Here is an 18,380-nt window from a genome sequence, read left to right on the forward strand (position 1 = left end):
TTTTGTTTCTGCGTGACTTCTATAATCATTTAGGAAACAGAGGTTTAGTAAAACAGATTGAAACACAGAAAATGTTGACATCGCTTTTCTTGCTGTGTGATATTTAGATGTTCTAAAAGTTAGCAAATGTAAAAATATTCAAATATATCGGTTGTATATTTTCGTTCGATCGATGCATACACAATGCGATTCAGAGAACATGACAGGGCCAAGGACCAGACTTAGACAACTAGATAGTCCTCGTTGTCCAATTGGGATATTGGTTCACAACGTGGGGGATATCCCCAGTGAGTGAAATTAAGAAGCAGGGTGGAAAAAATAACAAAGGGGCGCAAATGTTCGAATGTTCAGCCGGATATATTTAATCAAACGGCAACCGGTGGATACCGGCACAAATGCACGGGAAACGGCCTGTTTTTTTTCTTCTGGAGCTGCCGCGAAAGTTAGGAATCACTGCATTAGACTAATTAAAGCGAAATGCCGGTCATATAATATTTATAATAAATTTTGCCAAATGTTTCTATGCTCTGATTTTGATTTCTAATTTTCAATTTATGGTTTTCTTGAAATATTACAGTGTACTTACCTGTCCATTGTCCGGGTTTGCAACTTGTAACCAAGCAAGTCGCAACGCTCCGAGTCACAAGTCAATCTTAGTTTTATAGTTTTGATTCGAGTCAAGTCGAAAATCATTTTCAATTCACCACCGAGTCCAAGTCAGCGAGCAGAGGGTCGAGAGAGAGAGAGTCTTTATTTTCATCGAACCAAAATACATAACAAACGGCAGTGATGGTGGTACAGAAAATATGCGTGCACAGTATTCGGCATGAGATAGGAATGATCGATAAGACCGTGAAGGTCATCTAGTCTGATCACACCAGCATCAAACAGGTACACTTGACTCTGAACAGTCTGGCTGTAAAAATATGGTATTATGATTCGAGTCCTAATCGAAGTCATCGTGTTGACTGGTGAGTTTCCAGCTATTCGCATTTTATAACTCTGTTTGGTGATATCGAATGGTTTGCATTTATATACTGATTTTCCCCACTTTTAGCAGTTTCTGGTCGCATTTTCAAGTACCAGTACCAATAGAGGAAATCCCAATAGTCTGGTTATTAGGCTAATTTACTATTCTTTGAAATTAGAATGAAATGCCGGTCTTGGCCGTCCGAGTCTCGAGTCATATGACTTATGGCTCGAGTCATGCGCAATGACTCGAGTCCAATTTGAGTCAATACACTGATCGACTCAAGTCGAGTCATTTCCGTATTTTGAGAAAAGGACTCGAGTCAAGTCGAGTCATCACAAAATCGTGACTCGAGTCGGACTCGAGTTGAGTCATAAGGCTGGGCAAAATCGAGTACCTGAGTGATTTGATTCTGAATCACGTATTACGCTTCGAGCGAGTCAAGTATTCGAGTATCATTTATTATGACGTCACATCAGAATGCACTGTGTCAACGTTCAAATATGTACCTTTTATGCCACCACAAGGAACATATAATGTCTGTTTTCCGTCACATTAAAGATAGTTTTGTATTTTTTCGACGATACAGATTTCATTGCACTTCTTGGCAATGTTGTAGGATGATCATGACTTCGGAAATGTATTATTTCCAGTAACGTTCGTATAGCTTATTGTACTATGTCTTGCATGCTGCGGCACGGCCAATTAAGGTTTCAAGTCTTCCTTGGTGGTAAATAGTATCAGAACTATAATCCTCGTTAGTGAATTAACTTTCAGTTGCGAGGAGCGTATAATTTCAATACTCGAAAAAATCGTCTTTACTACTCGACCCGAATCATTAAAATTAATACTCGATTCAGATTCGACTACTCGAATCATTGTGCCCAGCCCTAGTCATGACTCATGACTCGAGTCATTACAACCGTGATCTCCACATTTTCCACTGCCTGCTTCGTACCCCCAACCTAGTACTGATTCGATTAATCACTTCATATCGAGTATGATTCCGTATTCGTATCGTATCGTCATCCTACCATTCTATTGTCATAGGCTATGATCCTTTGTAGATAACTAACCTACGGTAGGTTAGTTATCTATGGATCCTACGACCCCTACGACCAAGGGTCGGCAACCTACGGCCCGCGGGCCGGATCCGGCCCGCCAAGCGAAATCGTCCGGCCCGCAACATAATAATTAGTTATCAGTATCACAAGAATACGGCCCGCCGTTTCATCATGAGTTTCAATCTGCAGTGCAGCACTGCATGAAAAGAATGCGGCATTGCTACGATATAATAGTAGCCTGCATCGTATCAGTCTATTGTTACGCCATAAAACGAATGTGGTTGAAGTAGGAGATTGAGATAGACTAGACTGCCATCAGTGTTTATCAATCGGGTGTATCTCACAACCGAAGGTGCTTCATACTTTTTTAAAGGGTTTACCACTCTAACGGGGTGTGACAATAAAGGTGTCCTTCCTTTGTTTCAAAAACGCTTGGAACATCTCAGACGCAATGAAAGAATCTCAAACTGTTCAATTATAGATAACTAGCCTCCGTATGTTAGTTAGCCTATCTATAGTTTAATTCTCCAGAAGCCATTTTGTGCCAAGGCAACCAACCTGAATAGTGTTTTGGCCACAATGGTGAAAACTGTTAATATGATTTTTGTCTCATTAAAGGGGCACTGCGCTCTAAAAATGATGTGGTCTCAAATTGAAGGTAAAAACGAACAAAAATTTTTGGCCGCAGCCATTTCCTTCAGAACGCCACCGTAATGGAGCTGCAATTTATTAAAATTTCTACAAGACCAGCTGCCGCGGCTGCTTAACCCGTTACATGGCACGATGTCTTCATCGTCGCACTTGCTCGACGTGATAAGGCAGTCACGCAGAGAACGAAAGTTAGACACATTTCCTTCATAACATCGGCTGACAACTATCTAAAATTCGTTCTCTGCGTGACTGCCTAATCGCGTCGAGTAAGTGCGACGGTGAAGATACCGTGCCATGTAACGGGTTAAGCAGCCGCGGCAGCTGGTCTTGTAGAAATTTCAATAAATTGCAGCTCCATTACGGTGGCGTTCTGAAGGAAATGGCTGCGGCCAAAAATTTTTGTTCGTTTTTATCTTCAATTTGAGACCACATCATTTTTAGAGCGCAGTGCCCCTTTAAATGAATCAGTTACACCAGGTATTACTAGAAGCAGAGAATCAATATGGCGAAGTCCTGTAGGCCTATATCTGTCATGTCGAGCAGCTATGCTTACACGAGTGTATGAATTGAGAAATGAAATAGCAACTTTCCTCGAAAACACAAATATCGCCGACTCATAATCTTGTAATCAAAAAAGGGTATCTCATCTTGCATTCCTGGTACATTTAGCGTCACACCTGAACAAATTGAATTTGCAACTTCAGGGGGAAAACAACTAAATACGTGAGATGTTGAGGCGCATTCAAAGCAAATCTGTGACTCTGGAAATGTCAACAGTACAAAGAAAATTATGCTCACTTTCCTATACTGGAGGGGAGAAAACCTAGTACCAACACTACATTTGCAATTGTGATACGAATTTTAACTACTGAATATTCACCCGCTTTTCCGACATTCCTTCTCTACAAAATGAATTCTGACTATTCAGTACTCCGTTTAATGTGGACGCCAATTCCATTGCCTGAAAATTTCAAATGGGCCTTTCTGAAATGCGATGCAGTTGAATTGAATGACAAATTTCATACAAAGAGCATATTGCTGCATGACTTTGACAAAGAGTACGTTCTTGAAATTGGTCTTTATCCCAGCTTGACCAACAATGCAAAAGAAATTGCATCGATTTCTGGAAGCACGTACGCATGTCAACAATAGTTTTGAACAATTAAATTCACGAAGAGCAAGCTAAGATCACGTTTTTCGGACGTCCATTTTGAATAGGGTCTGATTCTTGTTTCATCTGACTTGTTACCAGAAGTTGAAAACCATTCACAAAGCAAGCTGCGTCACATTTATTCTGTGTTGTTGAAGTGTAAATACATGTTTCTTCTGATTGGTATGATTGAGATTACAGCAATGTAGGATAATATATACCGAAGTGAGCGTAAAATATAGTACTAAGAAAAATTCCGGCCCGCCAAAAAGTTGCACACCCGAAATTTGACCCGCGACTAGCAAAAGGTTGCCGACCCCTGCCTACGACCATAATCTGAAAGTGCTGCCGCCTGCCGATGGTCTGAACTATGAGTAATGCCATCAGCAAGTGGGCGATAGATACCGAAAGAAAAGTTATAACATAGTGTCCTATATGGTGTCGACACAAGCAAATCTCACGGTTCAATGAAATTGTATCACGTCACAATTTCCATTTGGCTACAGGCAATTTGACGGTTATTTTTGACCGGCTTGCTAAGCAATAAATTTGATGAATCGGGTATCAATCGAAAGCTAACTTTGCACTGATTACGAAAATATAAATTTTATTCCACTCATGGCCCTGGAACCCCCACAATCAGCCCCAAATTATTCATTGTTGAGTAGATTAGCAGTGTGACGCAACAATGCTGTCTGGCGAAACGAGAGAGAAACTCAAGAGGAAGGATGCGGCCGAGCGGCGAGAGTGGGATCAGCTGACGTCGCGGCAATAGCTATGTGCATTGTGCAATTATAGATAACTAACCTAGCTATACTTAGACGGAAGGATCTCTATAAGTTGAAGGATATTGCAGGAAAATTCGTAGGTCTCAAATACATTCTGTGGACCCAGTTCTACCTTTAGAAATCAAGGAAAGGCTGGTAATGTGTGCTCGCTTTCAGCGAAGCGCCAATAGAAAGTATCAACAGCGCCACGCATCTCTGGAGCCCTACGCAACTAGCGGGCTAACGTAATCGATATCATAATAATCTGACATATCCAATGTAGACTACTTAGACGTAGCCTACATATCTCTATCAGCTGAAGGATATTGCGCGAAAATTGGTAGGGACCAAATACATTCTGTGGACCCAGTTCTACCCTTGAAAGTCAAGGAAAGGCTGGTAAGGCGTGCTCGCTTGTACCGAAGCAAATAGAAAAAGTATCAACAGCGCAGCGTTTCTCTGCGACGCGATTGCACGTAGCTGTTGCCGCGACGTCAGCTGATCCCACTCTCGCCGCTCGGCCGCATCCTTGCTCTTGAGTTTCTCTCTCGTTTCGCCAGACAGCATTGTTGCGTCACACTGCCAATCTACTCAACAATGAATAATTTGGGGCTGATTGTGGGGGTTCCAGGGCCATGAGTGGAATAAAATTTATATTTTCGTAATCAGTGCAGAGTCAGCTTTCGATTGATACCCGGTTCATCAAATTTATTGCCCGGCAAGCCGGTCAAAGATAACCGTCAAATTGCCTGTAGCCAAATGGAAATTGTGACGTGATACAATTTCATTGAACCGTGAGATTTGCTTGTGTCGACACCATATAGGACACTATGGTTATAATCAAGAGTAAACAAATTAAGCTTTCCAATACAAGCCCGAGATGTGACTGAAGATTAGAGAAGGTAAAAGGCTTTGGTCAATAATGGCTGCCTTGTGGCCCTGAGGGCATATAGTTGTGCGTTTGCGTTTATGCCGAATGATCGATGTCACACCGCGAATCATAACAATTTACGTCGTAGCTGCGCAGTGTATTGCAATGATGTAAATTTCTATACTCGGACTAGCTAATATCTCGTAGAGTTGTAGACTATATCTATTTAACAGCCGAAGGCTGTCTTCTCAGTTCTCAGTTGATGGGTAGATCTTCCATGCAGGTGTTGAGTTTATACCTTGAGTTTATTGATAAGCCTTGTAAACGAGCCGAATTCCCCAGAAGAGCTTGTGAATTTGGTAGTGATAGTATATGCGCTGTTTTCGAGTATTATTGCTTTGTGGCTGTGGGTGGTTAACATATAGTTACCTAGATAAGGCACGGGAAAAATGTCGTCTTAGCTTGAGCGATATCATGTCCCAGGAATGCAGTATTATTCTGAAAGAAATGAAGATACGATTGTTGATATCATAGGCTACAATGTTGTTTCCAATTCTCTAGTACTTGCTGACGATAACCGATACCCCTGATGAGTGTCGGGTTTATTTCAATATGAATATACTATTCAATTGTATATCGAAGTTCTGTACCTCCAAGAAGCTCCTAAAAGAAATCAGTGGATATGAAGAAACGAGGCTTAGCTAGACTGGACTTCGACTCCTATTTTTTCATTGTATTGAAATCATGAGTTGTTCTGATCTGAACTGATGAAATTATTAATAAACTGATACTAAGATCAGATTCCCTCGAATACTCATGTAGGCTATATATATCTACATTGAAGACTCAGATATGCCGTGTGCTTAGCTCATATCTTTAACATCCTATCAATAAAGTGGTAGGCTATATAATCATTAATCATGAAGCCTTAACGGATTTTCAACCCTTGGCCTTTTCTTACCTTTGATTGTTATCTGTATTCATCTCAATTCTTGTAGTTCTCATGATTTGTGATCCCAACCACGATAGTTTTTCACTTGAAGAAAGCTCGAGCAATTCTTGAATAATGCATTAGGCATGTTCTTCCGCAACTCCTCATGCTCATTAATTAAATATGCAACTCATTGAATCATATCGGTACAGCATATCGATAGTCATGACTATTGGATTATAGTAATCCCTGGTTAGGTTTCACTCATAATTACAGTTCCAGAAGTTGAAAATGAAGCTAATCTATACACTACTATAATAGTTCCATGGGAATCGAAAAAAAATCATGAGCCAAAAGAGTAATATCAAGTATAGGCTGCCGATAATTGTTCCATTTATAGCTGTATGCCTTCAGTGAGGTTGACTTTATGAGAAAAATAATAGTGCTTCTATGTTAGGTAAATATAGTATATATGATATTCTTGTTTTTTTTGTACTCAAGTAGAATAGGAATATTGACGAATGATATTCTAGTGTCCAATTATTATGAATTAGAACTATGCTGCTAGAGTGTTGCGATATTTGTATTTCTACAATTAGTGGTGCTTGTCGTAACCTCAATTGTCTGCTGTCATTTCTCAAAATGAATTCATTTTGACTAGAAATTGCTCAGATTATTCAACAGGTTTGTTTGTTGGTGAATTACACGTGATTTTAGATTTAAAAACAGGTTACCTGTACACCATTTCGGAGTGAGAGTATCTAAGATTGCTCACAATTGCTTCACCCTTAACTTCGAACAAATTCAATCATGTTGTCCTTGTGTCAGTATGCAGTTTATGCTGCCATAGCCTACGCCGTGAAGTGAAATGTGCTAAAAATCACTTTAAGGCTGTTTTAACAAACTACAACCTTCAGCATCTCCATGATTTGTGCAGTGCATGAATGTAATAAATTTCTCAAGAATTTTTCTCGCATTTTATTGATTATATTTCGTTTATATTATTATTTATTATGAAGTTGTGGACATATATATAAACAAGCCACTCGCAGTGCCTAACTTGAGAATTACGCTAAGCAATAACTTAATATACAGGTGTTGTCGATTTATTTTTTAAAAGCTTTCCAACGCAAACGTCTGATACAATGAGTCAAATTTGAAACGTACGAAATATTTCGTCTGAGTGACATAATAGCAACAAACACGAAAATCTGGTAGGTGGGTAGCCTACACTGTAGTAAAGTTGTCAGCTTTCATAACAAACATTAAGAAGTAGGTATATACGGAAATAGCACAAACGATCAAAGAAATATTTCAAGTGTGTAGAGGTGTTCCTCATAGTAACAGAATATCGGCTTTTAGAAGCTTTTTGATCATTGTAGCTGTAGATCTCAGGAACATACAATGAAAAGAGTCCAGCCACAAGCAACTATCACAAATTGACTGTAAAATTTAGCGTATTCAGGATTGAATAAAATACCATATGCCATATGTTAATTATGATTGAATCAGAATTGGTTTTATTTTCAGAAATGCTCGGGTTAGGCAATGTTACCGACCGGTATGTTACTTGATAACCTACTACAAACAGTTGAAACTGATAGAATAGGCTAAATAACAATAAATATTATAATATACAGGCCTAGATAAGATAAGTTATTTTTACATAAATACTAAACATGTTATTATAAAATATAATAGCCTAAAATATGTTTGCTACCGTATCTGGTTATCGAAATGAACTGTCTCGAGCAGAAGTAGAACTTTAAATTGCTCCAGACAGGAGTAGAGAATGAGTTAAGTGAATATTTCGATTTGCTTGTAAATTCAATATTTATGTAGGCCTGAGATTTGAATTATATAGGACAATTGTAACTGAATAACGTTTTGAAAATATCTGCATTTACAACTGTTACATCATTTTGACGTCACTTTGATTTCATAATGTGTGGACTCTGTTATTGAATGCTGGTTGCATGTAAACTATGTGTTAGTATGGAAAGTGTTATGTAACGTGGTCATAATTTATGCCAGATGTATTCAGCCATGTAATGTATTGGCTTCTGCCTGATATTTTACGCTGTAGACTGCAAAAACTGGCAAACACTTGTTGGATAATCCCGCCTGTGCGAAAAATTATCGAGACGACAGATTTCGCATACTCGGAAAGGGTCGCTCACACTTTCATTTGTGAGCCTTGGAGTCGACTTCTATCAAAATACACCAGCCAAGGCTGTGTCAACAAAAAGAGTTCGTGTATCATCTAAAAATAGTACATTGAACGCTCTCGTATTCGACATTTCGTGCTGGTGACGTCATATTTTGTGTTACGATTGTTGATATACGCTGTTCTTTCGAATTCTCTACTAGTTGCTGACGATTACCCCTGACGAGTGTCAGCCGAAAATATTCGGGTTCATTTTAATATGAATATGCTATTCAATTGTATATTGAAGTTCTGTACCTCAAAGAAACTGCAAAAATCATATAACTATTGCAATCGAACAGATGGCTAACAAAGTAGGTAGCCGGGAATCATGCTGCTGTGATCAATTTATTTTCCAAGTTCTTCACTATCGAAAATTGTCTGAAGCGAGTCATCAAAAATGAATCATTAAGCACATGACTCAGCACACTGGTAACGGGCTAGTCTTTAATATTCCCTAAAACCAACGCTGGGATGTCTCACAAAACTTCATCCTACTTATCCCGCATAATAATATGGGCGTTTGGAATGAAACTATACAGCGAGAAATACTGTGCTTCGATCCATACCCTGATATTTCTGGGTAGTAGATTGTTATTGGCCTGGGAAAATATCATGCTTGAGATACAAATTGTAAGCTAATTGCTAGCTGACACCTGTCTTTACACTTTCATAATTGTTGCCTTGTATTTGGTTGAAGATTCTACAAAACATTTCTCAGCAATTGAGGATCTCATGTAGCGTATTGGTCCATTGGATATTGTATGCTGTTATTGGAAATCAGGGATATCTAGACTCTAGATATCCCTGTTGGAAATGTAAAAATTGTATTACATTTTGGCTACATTGAAATTGAAAAGACCAATGTGAGGCTGCGACACGCACATGAAGTAGCCTACTCATGCCTGATAGTATAAGGTAGTTCTTAGTTATTCTGTCATGTTAAAAACATGGCTTTAGCAAAACTTATCTGTGGTCTGGCATTACCACATTGTGAAAATAGGCCCAGACATGCGATTTTTAGTATGCTAAATGACTGAATAAAATAGCTAACATATTTGTGTACACAGCTAGCCTTGATTCATTTCTGAGTTCATATTAAGAATTCAGGCTTCCTTCAAACTAAATCGTAAGTCTGTTTTAGTGTATACTTTCTTTTAAACGCTCTACTATTTGACCAAAAGGAACTATTTAGTCATAGCAAGGTTAAGTCCTGAGATACCAACTTCCGTTGCTGTTATTTACGTAACCCGGTAATAATTGATAGATGCCGAGTGCTGTAAATAGATTTAATCAAATACTCTGATGTGTATACTGGCATACTTTTCAATTCTATTAAATATTCAAGTTGAAACTGTTAACAATTTATGTGAATACGCATAGCCTACCAGCCAGTACTGATGCCTGATAAATAATCCGATAGAAACTCTGATTCTGATATCTCTGTCACATTGCATGAACATTGAGCAATAATCGCTGATGATTAGATATACTAAGTGTTATTCCAATTGAGATCATTCTCAAAGAATTTTTATCATTCTTATTTTCAGTGTATTTGTAGCTTTCGTTAATCCTAGATATGTCAAGTCCCGTAATATGAAGTCTGGCTCGCTGCATTTCCCATTTCTGATATTGCTGTCAGCACTATTCCACGTGTCTTGGTGCCAGGGTGGTGAGTGCAATCTGGAAAGCTGATTACGTCGTTTCTGCCAATGTAACACTTCTGTTATTTTTTTAAAGAATGTACCGGCGTCACTTGTCAAAAACCCTTGGACTGTCACCCTCCAAAGTCTGCAGTGATATTGCCAGACCCGGAAAATTTGTGCTGTAATATCACAGAATGCGGTAAGCGTTTTGGTGTTCCATCGATGACATGTGAAAACATTGATAGCAATCACAGTTGTATACCTGACAGTTATGAACTCATTTTAATAATGACTGCTGAAGAACCAGCTGTCCGGTGACAGGATAACGCCATCCATTAGCAGTTGATATTGCTTTAAAAGTAATGAGTTACAGTACTATAGAGAAAAAAAGTTTTTTGCTCGGGGCTATGAAGCATCACTTAAATTTTCAAGTACGCCAACAATGTCAAAGATGCATTTTCTCTTGTTTATGTTCTTTCCACTACCATTCTCTAAATCCATAACCTGCCACTTATCACTGCAACCCTTCACGCTTCAAAGGATTTTGAGATACTTATGCCGAAGAGTGACATTGAAATTTTACTATAGATAGCCTGATCGATGTCAAAAATGTATCAATCAAGAGCAGATTGTGATGAATTTTCAATTTTGCTTCTTACAGTTTGCTTTGGAACTACCTCTCGGGTCAGCCAATCGGGCAGTGACTTGCATCACTATGATAGGTTTGTACGGCGCTACACGAATTGCACGTTGGTTGAAGGCAATCTCGAAATCACCAATATGAGGGCTGACATTGGTGTTGATGTTCTCGACGCCACGAAGGTATAGAACCTCTACTAATAGGCTATAATGTCATATTATTTTGTTACCGTATATGAATTGAGAAAATTGTGAAAAGAGGAATAGAGAGCAAGCTATACTCAATGCAAGCTTAGTCACTTATGCTATTTGATTAGAAAAAATGCTGTAAATTTTTACTGGAGTGTAAGTAGAGCTTCTTGGAGGTACAGAACTTCAATATACAATTAAATAGTACGATACCCATTCATATTGAATGACGATTACCCCTGACGAGTGTCAGCCGAAAATATTCGGGTTCATTTCAATAGGAGTGTAAGTAGTAATCTGTTTAATGGCAGCTTGAAACTGCAGCAAGCAGAGCTGGTAATTCACTCCAATGTTATCTTGACTTCTCTAATGACTCTTGTGGGATGATTAAAGTTTGCAGCTTAAACTCTATCACATTGAAAACTGACTTCTCCGAATTCTTACTATGAAATAACCCCAAAAATTTGAACAGCTTCTTGGAGGTACAGAACTTCCATATACAATTGGATAGCATATTCATATTGAAATGAACCCGAATATTTTCGGCTGACACTCGTCAGGGGTAATTCAAAAGAACATCGTATATCAACAATCGTAGCACAAAATGTTGAAATTCCCGTCTTACTTGCCTTTCTGATTCCGTCTCCTCAGTCATGGCTGCAACTTTAAGTAAAACAGTAGGTATGTTGATACAAAACTGATTTCCAAGGATAGGCATACGCCTGTGTGCTAAAATATATCGATACAATCGCCTTCCGCTTTGGTCCGTGTGTAGTGAAACTTATATTTATGCTTGAATATGAGTTGAAGGACTTCTTTTGATTTTCCAGCACATCAGAGCAGTTACTGGACATGTCCTTATCGCTATGAACAGCATAAGGCATATCGACTTGTCATCTCTGCGATTGATTCGTGGAAAGTCCCTGTATGCGGAAGGGCAGTCTCACGCTCAGTCCTGCAATTTTATAGCGCCAGGTAACAATATGAAATGCAACAAGATGAATAAATTTGATATAATTGACGTTGCGTTTGGCAGATGAAAATAAAGGATATGCGCTGTTCATGTATTCGAATCCCGATGGTACAAATTCGAAGGGGGGATTAGAGACAGTTGACCTGAGAAGCCTAGCAGGTGAGCTAAGATTTGATTTTTGTAGTGGTGAATATTGTTTTGTCATTGGCTTTGTTCTAGTTGTGCACTGTAAGTCTGTACCTGATAGGGTGACCGGCATTGATCAACTGACCGTGATAGTTAAATATATTTAATAATAATAATCAGTCACAAGTAATGAACTACCTTGGCTATGCCCCTTTGAATCTTGCAACATGATAAAGTTGGGACTCAACTAGTGGTTGACTGGAAATTCATACGTAAAGCTGACTGGTGTGCGTCGTTAAGGGTGTGGATGTGACTTAATCCTGTTATGAGAGTACGATCAAATAACCAAGTTGGAAAGATGATACCCTGATAGGCACATTCTGAGTCTTGAACTTTCATTGCTTTGCCCTTGACCTAGGAACAGAGGGGTCAGTAGCAAAGTACTTCTACTTTTTTTGGACTACTCAAGTAGATTTTTGCCTCTTGCACTGTTTAAGTTTTTTACTAGTTCCACTTCTACCAAGTTTTTTTTTAGGCAAACCTACTTCATTTTTTTAAAGTAGATATCGATTTTGAGATATGTTTCCAACATGTAATGAGTGAAATTGTCATAGTACCTTGGTGTGAAAACGGGAGTCTGCCATGTTACCAGTAGGGCTGGGTAAAATCGAGTATCTGAGTAATTCAATTCTGAATCACGTAATATGCTTCAAGTCAAGTCTAGCATTCGAATATCACTCATTATGACGTCATAACAGAATACAATATGTAAAAGTTCGAATATGTTCCTTTTATGCCACCACAAAGAATATAGTGACCGTTATTCATTACATTAAAGCTACTTGGATATATCTTGCGACCATTCCGATTTCATTGCACTTTGTGACAATGTTGTGGGATGATCATGACTTCGTAAATGCGCTATTTCTAGTAACGTTCTTTGTTTTTTGCTGTGTTTTGTAAGCTGCGATAAGGACAATCGAGGTTTCAAGGCTACCACGGTAGAAAACAGTATCGTAAATTTAATTCTCGTTGATGAATCAACTTTCAGTGGCGAGGAGCTTATAATTTCAGTACTCGAAAAAATCGTCTTTTACTACTCAACTCGAATCAGTGTACAGTACTCGAATCATTGTGCCAAGCCCTGGTTACCAGAGAGAGACCCACTATCACAAAATGCCATGCTTTCACAGAAATAAGCCGGGGAAACGTGAGCATAACCTCCAGTCCGAATTTGTGCTACATGGATACCATCGCATGGGAGGAGGATATATTTAACAACCACCTGACGAAATCGACCCCAAAGCAGAAAGCCTTCATCACTCTGACCAAGACAAATTGTAATGTATTCCGTGACGATTTTGCTACGTGCTGGTTTTTTATTTGTGCGGCGATTATTCCAGGCCCGAAATGCAGCAATTCTTGCATCACGGATGGAACCGGTGACGTCGCTCGATGCTGGGGTCCGGGGAGGGACATGTGTCAGCAATGTGAGGCCTGTTTGATTCTGGAATATACAAGCAATAAGAGAATAGGAAGTATTATTGTCCGATGCTGAAACAAATTATAGGACTTTCGCTGATGGAATTGCTCTATTTTGATTCAAGATATCGAACTTTCCAACATTTGTCGGCTACTTCCATAAACTGCAACTGTCTTCATCAACGCTAACAACTTTTTCAAATTTGTTTATTGCAATGTAGCTCTCTTGTTTGAAGCAAGGCAGTCACTGACACAGTAGCCTGCTTCTGACAATCGATAACGCAAGCTCATCCAAAGCTCATTTTTGTAACGGGAGTTTGAAAACATTCAGCCCTGTGCATGTCCACTGTCCGCGATTGTGTTTTGAATATGCAATTCATTTGTCACTTTTTTCAGACACACGAATGCCATGCGGGTATTGCGGTACCGGTAACCGATGCAGCTCGTCGAGGACTTGTTGTCATAGTTATTGCGCAGGTGGATGCAGTCACAACCCAGTCACAATCCAGTCGCGTTGTTATGTAAGACTTGAAATCTAGGAATTTTTTTATAAAAAGTCAGCCTGGCACGTCCGCTAATTTTAATATTTCAGTTCTGTGACAAGCTGAGTAATTTCGGAGATTGTGTGGAGACGTGCCCGAATGGGGAGGTACGGAACAGTGCCGGTGTCATAGCCTCAATCGACCAGGATGAAGTCCGTTACAGAGTCTCGTTTTATTGTGTCAAAACATGTCCCGGTACGTGATCTGTGTTTAATTTTAGTGTCTGTGTCCGTGTCTTAATGGAGAGCAAGTGTTATTCTGTGGGGTTTATTTCAAGTAGTCTTGCAATAGCGATCTTTCATTTCGAGTAATTTCGATTTTTACGATTGATACTCACTCAGAATTTTGCTATACATCAATATATTAATGCCTAAAGGGAAGGTGTAGTTAGATTGACTGCTGAGTTGAGGAACCTACCTGGGCATTTCTCTCCTTTTTTTATATCGTGATAGTAGTGGAGATAGCAGTTAGATGATGCAGAGGGTACCCTGCCCTGAACCGGTGTTCTCTTTATTTTTGGCAGACAACCTCCGATTGTTAGAGGTTTCGAAGACTTGTGTAGCAACGTGTCCGCAAAATCATCACGAAAAGAACGGAACCTGCAAAAAATGTGAAAATAATGAATGCGCCAACAGTAAGTTGAAACTGGCTTTTTAAAGAGTGTGCGCTGCGGCTCGTGGTAAGCCGAACGTTTAGCTTATATTGATCGATGAATTTTTTTGAAGGTTATAGTTTTGTAGTTTAAGAACTGCTATGTAGTCCTTGTATTGTGTCGGTGCACCAATTCTATTTGCTGTGTGCGTCTTCATACGTAGAGTGGTAAATAATATCAATTCGGGTGCCGAAACTCTCGATGACCATTGCAACATTATTCAACACGGTTATGCTGTCACCTGTCAGATTCTATTCTATGCCGAGTTTTTCTGAAGAATAAATACATTCTGCTTTTCCCAATTCAATTTTGGTATTTTCCTTTTTCTTTCAGTTTTTTCTCACTTCCAACCAGTAGAAGTGAAGTTATTGCAGATGAAAGTTCTGAATTTGCAAAAATAGTGCCAGTGACGATGGGTAATCCCAGAATTGTTAATGAAAAACTCAAATATCTCTGCTTCTATGGGTTGGAATTGAGTCAAATTTGTTTTGCGTCGTTTTTGAAGACAGCTAAACATTTTGATTGGGTTGACTGAAAAATTTCAAATTGGCTCTGCAGCAGCTTATACTGCTTAGAATTGAACCAAATTAGGTGTGCAGCATTTGTTTAATAAGTGAATCACTGGCATCCTGAAAAAAAGTTATTTTCGAACAACTCTAGGAGATTTGAAACAGTTCGTGTATGGGGTTTCCTAATATTATAAATTCATGGTATTTATTTTAGCCTACTATTCTGAATGCACTGAATATTGCTTGTGACGAAATAGCCAGTGCTGCCTTTGCACAAGTGCTGCGCTGGATTTACTGTGGAAGTGATTTGGAACATTCGGCACAATGTTACGCTTACCCGAATCTAGTCTTGATTGTGGGGATTTGAGAACGGTAGTGCTGGACGATTTTTCCGAGTAGGCTACTGAAATCAAACACCTCTTTCCTGTAACAGTTATAGTGTTAACGAGAATTATAGTTTCGATACTTTTCCCGCCGTGGAAGCATTCGAAACCTCGACTGGTGTTGTTGCATCATCCAAAATATGTAAAATGAAGCTAGGCATATTAGTTTAAATAACATTTCGGTCAAATCGGGCTCAGAACTGATATTATTTGTTTATAGCAGCGTAAAAGGTGATATTTGAATTGAAACATCCATACCATCTATAGCCAAGTCATATAAGTATATATAGAGGACTATGTCTCATAAAGTCACAATAAGTGATACTCATAAACCTTTACTCAACTCGACATAAAGCCTAATACTTGATTTAGAACCTCGTCACTCAATTTTGCCAAGCCCTAATGATAACATTGAGAATCTATGATGAATCTATTGCATTGCAACATTATTTGAGGAATAGAATGCAATTTCTTTAATTTTCTCGCGTGCCTGAATGGAACTTATGCGCTGCCTGTTGATATGCAAAAGCTCCTACAGCGGTGATTCTCAAACTGGGATGCGACTCCTTCCATTATAATTTAGCAAATTTTCTGACATTTGTAATGCATACCCTCAGAATTGTCCAATATTTACAAATGTTGTTCTTTTTTGAATTCTGGGTACATTAAAAAAAATTAGATTGAAAAATTTCCTGCGGTTCAAAAGATAATGCGATTCAAAATTCTCATGTCACTAGGTGGCGCTGCATGCAAAAATCTTTAAAATCCATATTATTTTGCTGTACGGTGAGCAGCTTTGCTGCCCACCTCAACTACTATTATGACCAATCACTGAATGCAAAGATAAATTTTTTCGTGATTTCCTTAAGGAATAGATATTAATTGGAAAATCCAGTTTTTATCAATCATACTGCTTCAAAGTACATTTTGCAATAATTTTTTTTTGTTTTAATGGAATCCTACATGGATTTTCAAGTCCGTTTTCCCCCAATTTTGTTTCGTCCGTAACTTTTTTTTCTTCGACTTCAGAGCGAAAATGTTGATTTTTTTCAATTCCTTGGCCTCAAAATTGTATAATTAGACATTTTAATTGATTCTCCACCATCATTACAGCAAAAAATATGGATTTTAAAGATTTTTGCATGCAGCGCCCACCACCTAGTGACATGGGAATTTTGAATCGCATTATCTTTTGAACCGCTGGAAATTTTTCAATCTAATCTTTTTGAATGTACCCAGAATTAAAAAAAGAACAACATTTGTAAATATTGGACAATTCTGAGGGTATGTATTACAGCCCCTGTTAAGTTATAATGGAATTAGCCATGCGCGAAGCAGTGGTCAAATGATAAAAATTTTCGCGCTCCACGGAATTTACCTTCCATTCATTGTTATTGCTCTGTATATAGGTCCCAATTTCATATTTAAGAATTTTCTCATCAACAGTGTTAACCTTCCATGCCATCAAACTATCCGTTGGGATTGCCAGCATTACAATTTCATTTGTGATATGACGATATGGGGGGTCAAAATTTTTCACTATCAAAAAGGGGGCGTGTCTAAAAAAGTTTGAGAACCACTGTCTTAAAGCCAAATGGATTCTTTTGGTCACGCTTGACCTGTTCCATGAAACAATCATTCTTACCTTTTTGCTTTGAGACTCCTTCATAACATGCAGTCGCTCCCTGATAACGGCTTACCTGCAACATGTTTTGGTCGAATGTGTTGATCTTGGTGTGATGTGGTAGTCAGTCGTTGGTCTGGAAAGGTAAAAAACGAACTCCTTTCTCCCGTTACAGTTTGCTATGGATTGGATATGGATCTGGGAGACTTGAGCCAGAATGAAATCATCCATTCGGGCAACATTGGGAACTTTTCAAAAAATTGCACAATCATAAAAGGATCATTAACGTTCCGCCGGGCTTCATTTGAAGGGTAGGTAGCCTATTTGATTCGTAACACCGGCTTTGTTGTGACGTGAATTTCGTAGCGCACTGTCAAGTAATATTTTAGTATTGGCCTGAGCTTTAATACATACTGAGCATAGGCGCTGAACTCTGATTTTCCCTAGGTATGCGAGATCGATGACGTCACAAAGGGATGACGTCATAGTGCGCCAGAATTGGCAAATTAGCCGACTCGCAAGCGTTCAATATCACCTGGCACTTGTATATGGTGACAAAATTACGATATGATTAGGCAGGCCGCGTAGCCAGCCGGCCGCTTGCTGAATTGATTGGATCCATTTCAAATTTACCAAGGTGGCATCAGTTTATTATGGTTAAGAACATGCACCAAGGCCGATAATACGTCGATCGGATCAGCATCCTTGTGTAATATACTCGACACATAACGCTACCATAAGATTACCAACGCGTGCGACTGTGTAGTCAATTAGCGAGCTCGCAATCTCCGCAACATATTCGCCAACACACGCGCCGACAATCGGGATATTTCAATCACTCCGCCTCGAGAACAAATGAATACGCATCTTCGGCGACGGCTAATAAGGTTGCAGGAATTATTTTCCCAAATAGAAAGTCTGTTCTGGACTCTATTCATTAGTGACTTTGATTTCATAGGAGTTAGAAGTTTCAATATCAAGAGCCTGCAAGACATTTTCTGATCG

The 18,380-nt window shown here is 38.9% G+C and overlaps 1 protein-coding gene across 5 annotated transcripts in view; it reads left to right on the forward strand.

Moving 5' to 3' along the window:
* The first annotated feature begins 8,093 nt into the window (after positions 1-8,093).
* Positions 8,094-18,380, forward strand: part of LOC145456302 (epidermal growth factor receptor-like) — a 35,514-nt gene continuing 25,227 nt past the window's right edge. For 2 of the 5 annotated variants that reach the window (XM_080334375.1, XM_080334377.1), the window contains exons 1-11: positions 8,094-10,282; positions 10,351-10,455; positions 10,918-11,078; positions 11,915-12,059; positions 12,121-12,216; positions 13,377-13,523; positions 13,587-13,673; positions 14,062-14,186; positions 14,258-14,402; positions 14,731-14,841; positions 17,551-17,686. In XM_080334375.1, coding sequence (XP_080190501.1) covers positions 10,207-10,282; positions 10,351-10,455; positions 10,918-11,078; positions 11,915-12,059; positions 12,121-12,216; positions 13,377-13,523; positions 13,587-13,673; positions 14,062-14,186; positions 14,258-14,402; positions 14,731-14,841; positions 17,551-17,686 — 1,334 coding nt within the window. In that variant the 5' untranslated portion in view covers positions 8,094-10,206. The remainder of the gene's footprint in view (positions 10,283-10,350; positions 10,456-10,917; positions 11,079-11,914; positions 12,060-12,120; positions 12,217-13,376; positions 13,524-13,586; positions 13,674-14,061; positions 14,187-14,257; positions 14,403-14,730; positions 14,842-17,550; positions 17,687-18,380) is intronic. The other 3 variants (XM_080334379.1, XM_080334376.1, XM_080334378.1) reach the window with 3 other exon arrangements.

This window comes from Botryllus schlosseri, chromosome 14 (genome assembly GCF_051294905.1).
Source record: "Botryllus schlosseri isolate E-star chromosome 14, Bs_hap1, whole genome shotgun sequence".
Classification (NCBI taxonomy): domain Eukaryota; kingdom Metazoa; phylum Chordata; class Ascidiacea; order Stolidobranchia; family Styelidae; genus Botryllus; species Botryllus schlosseri.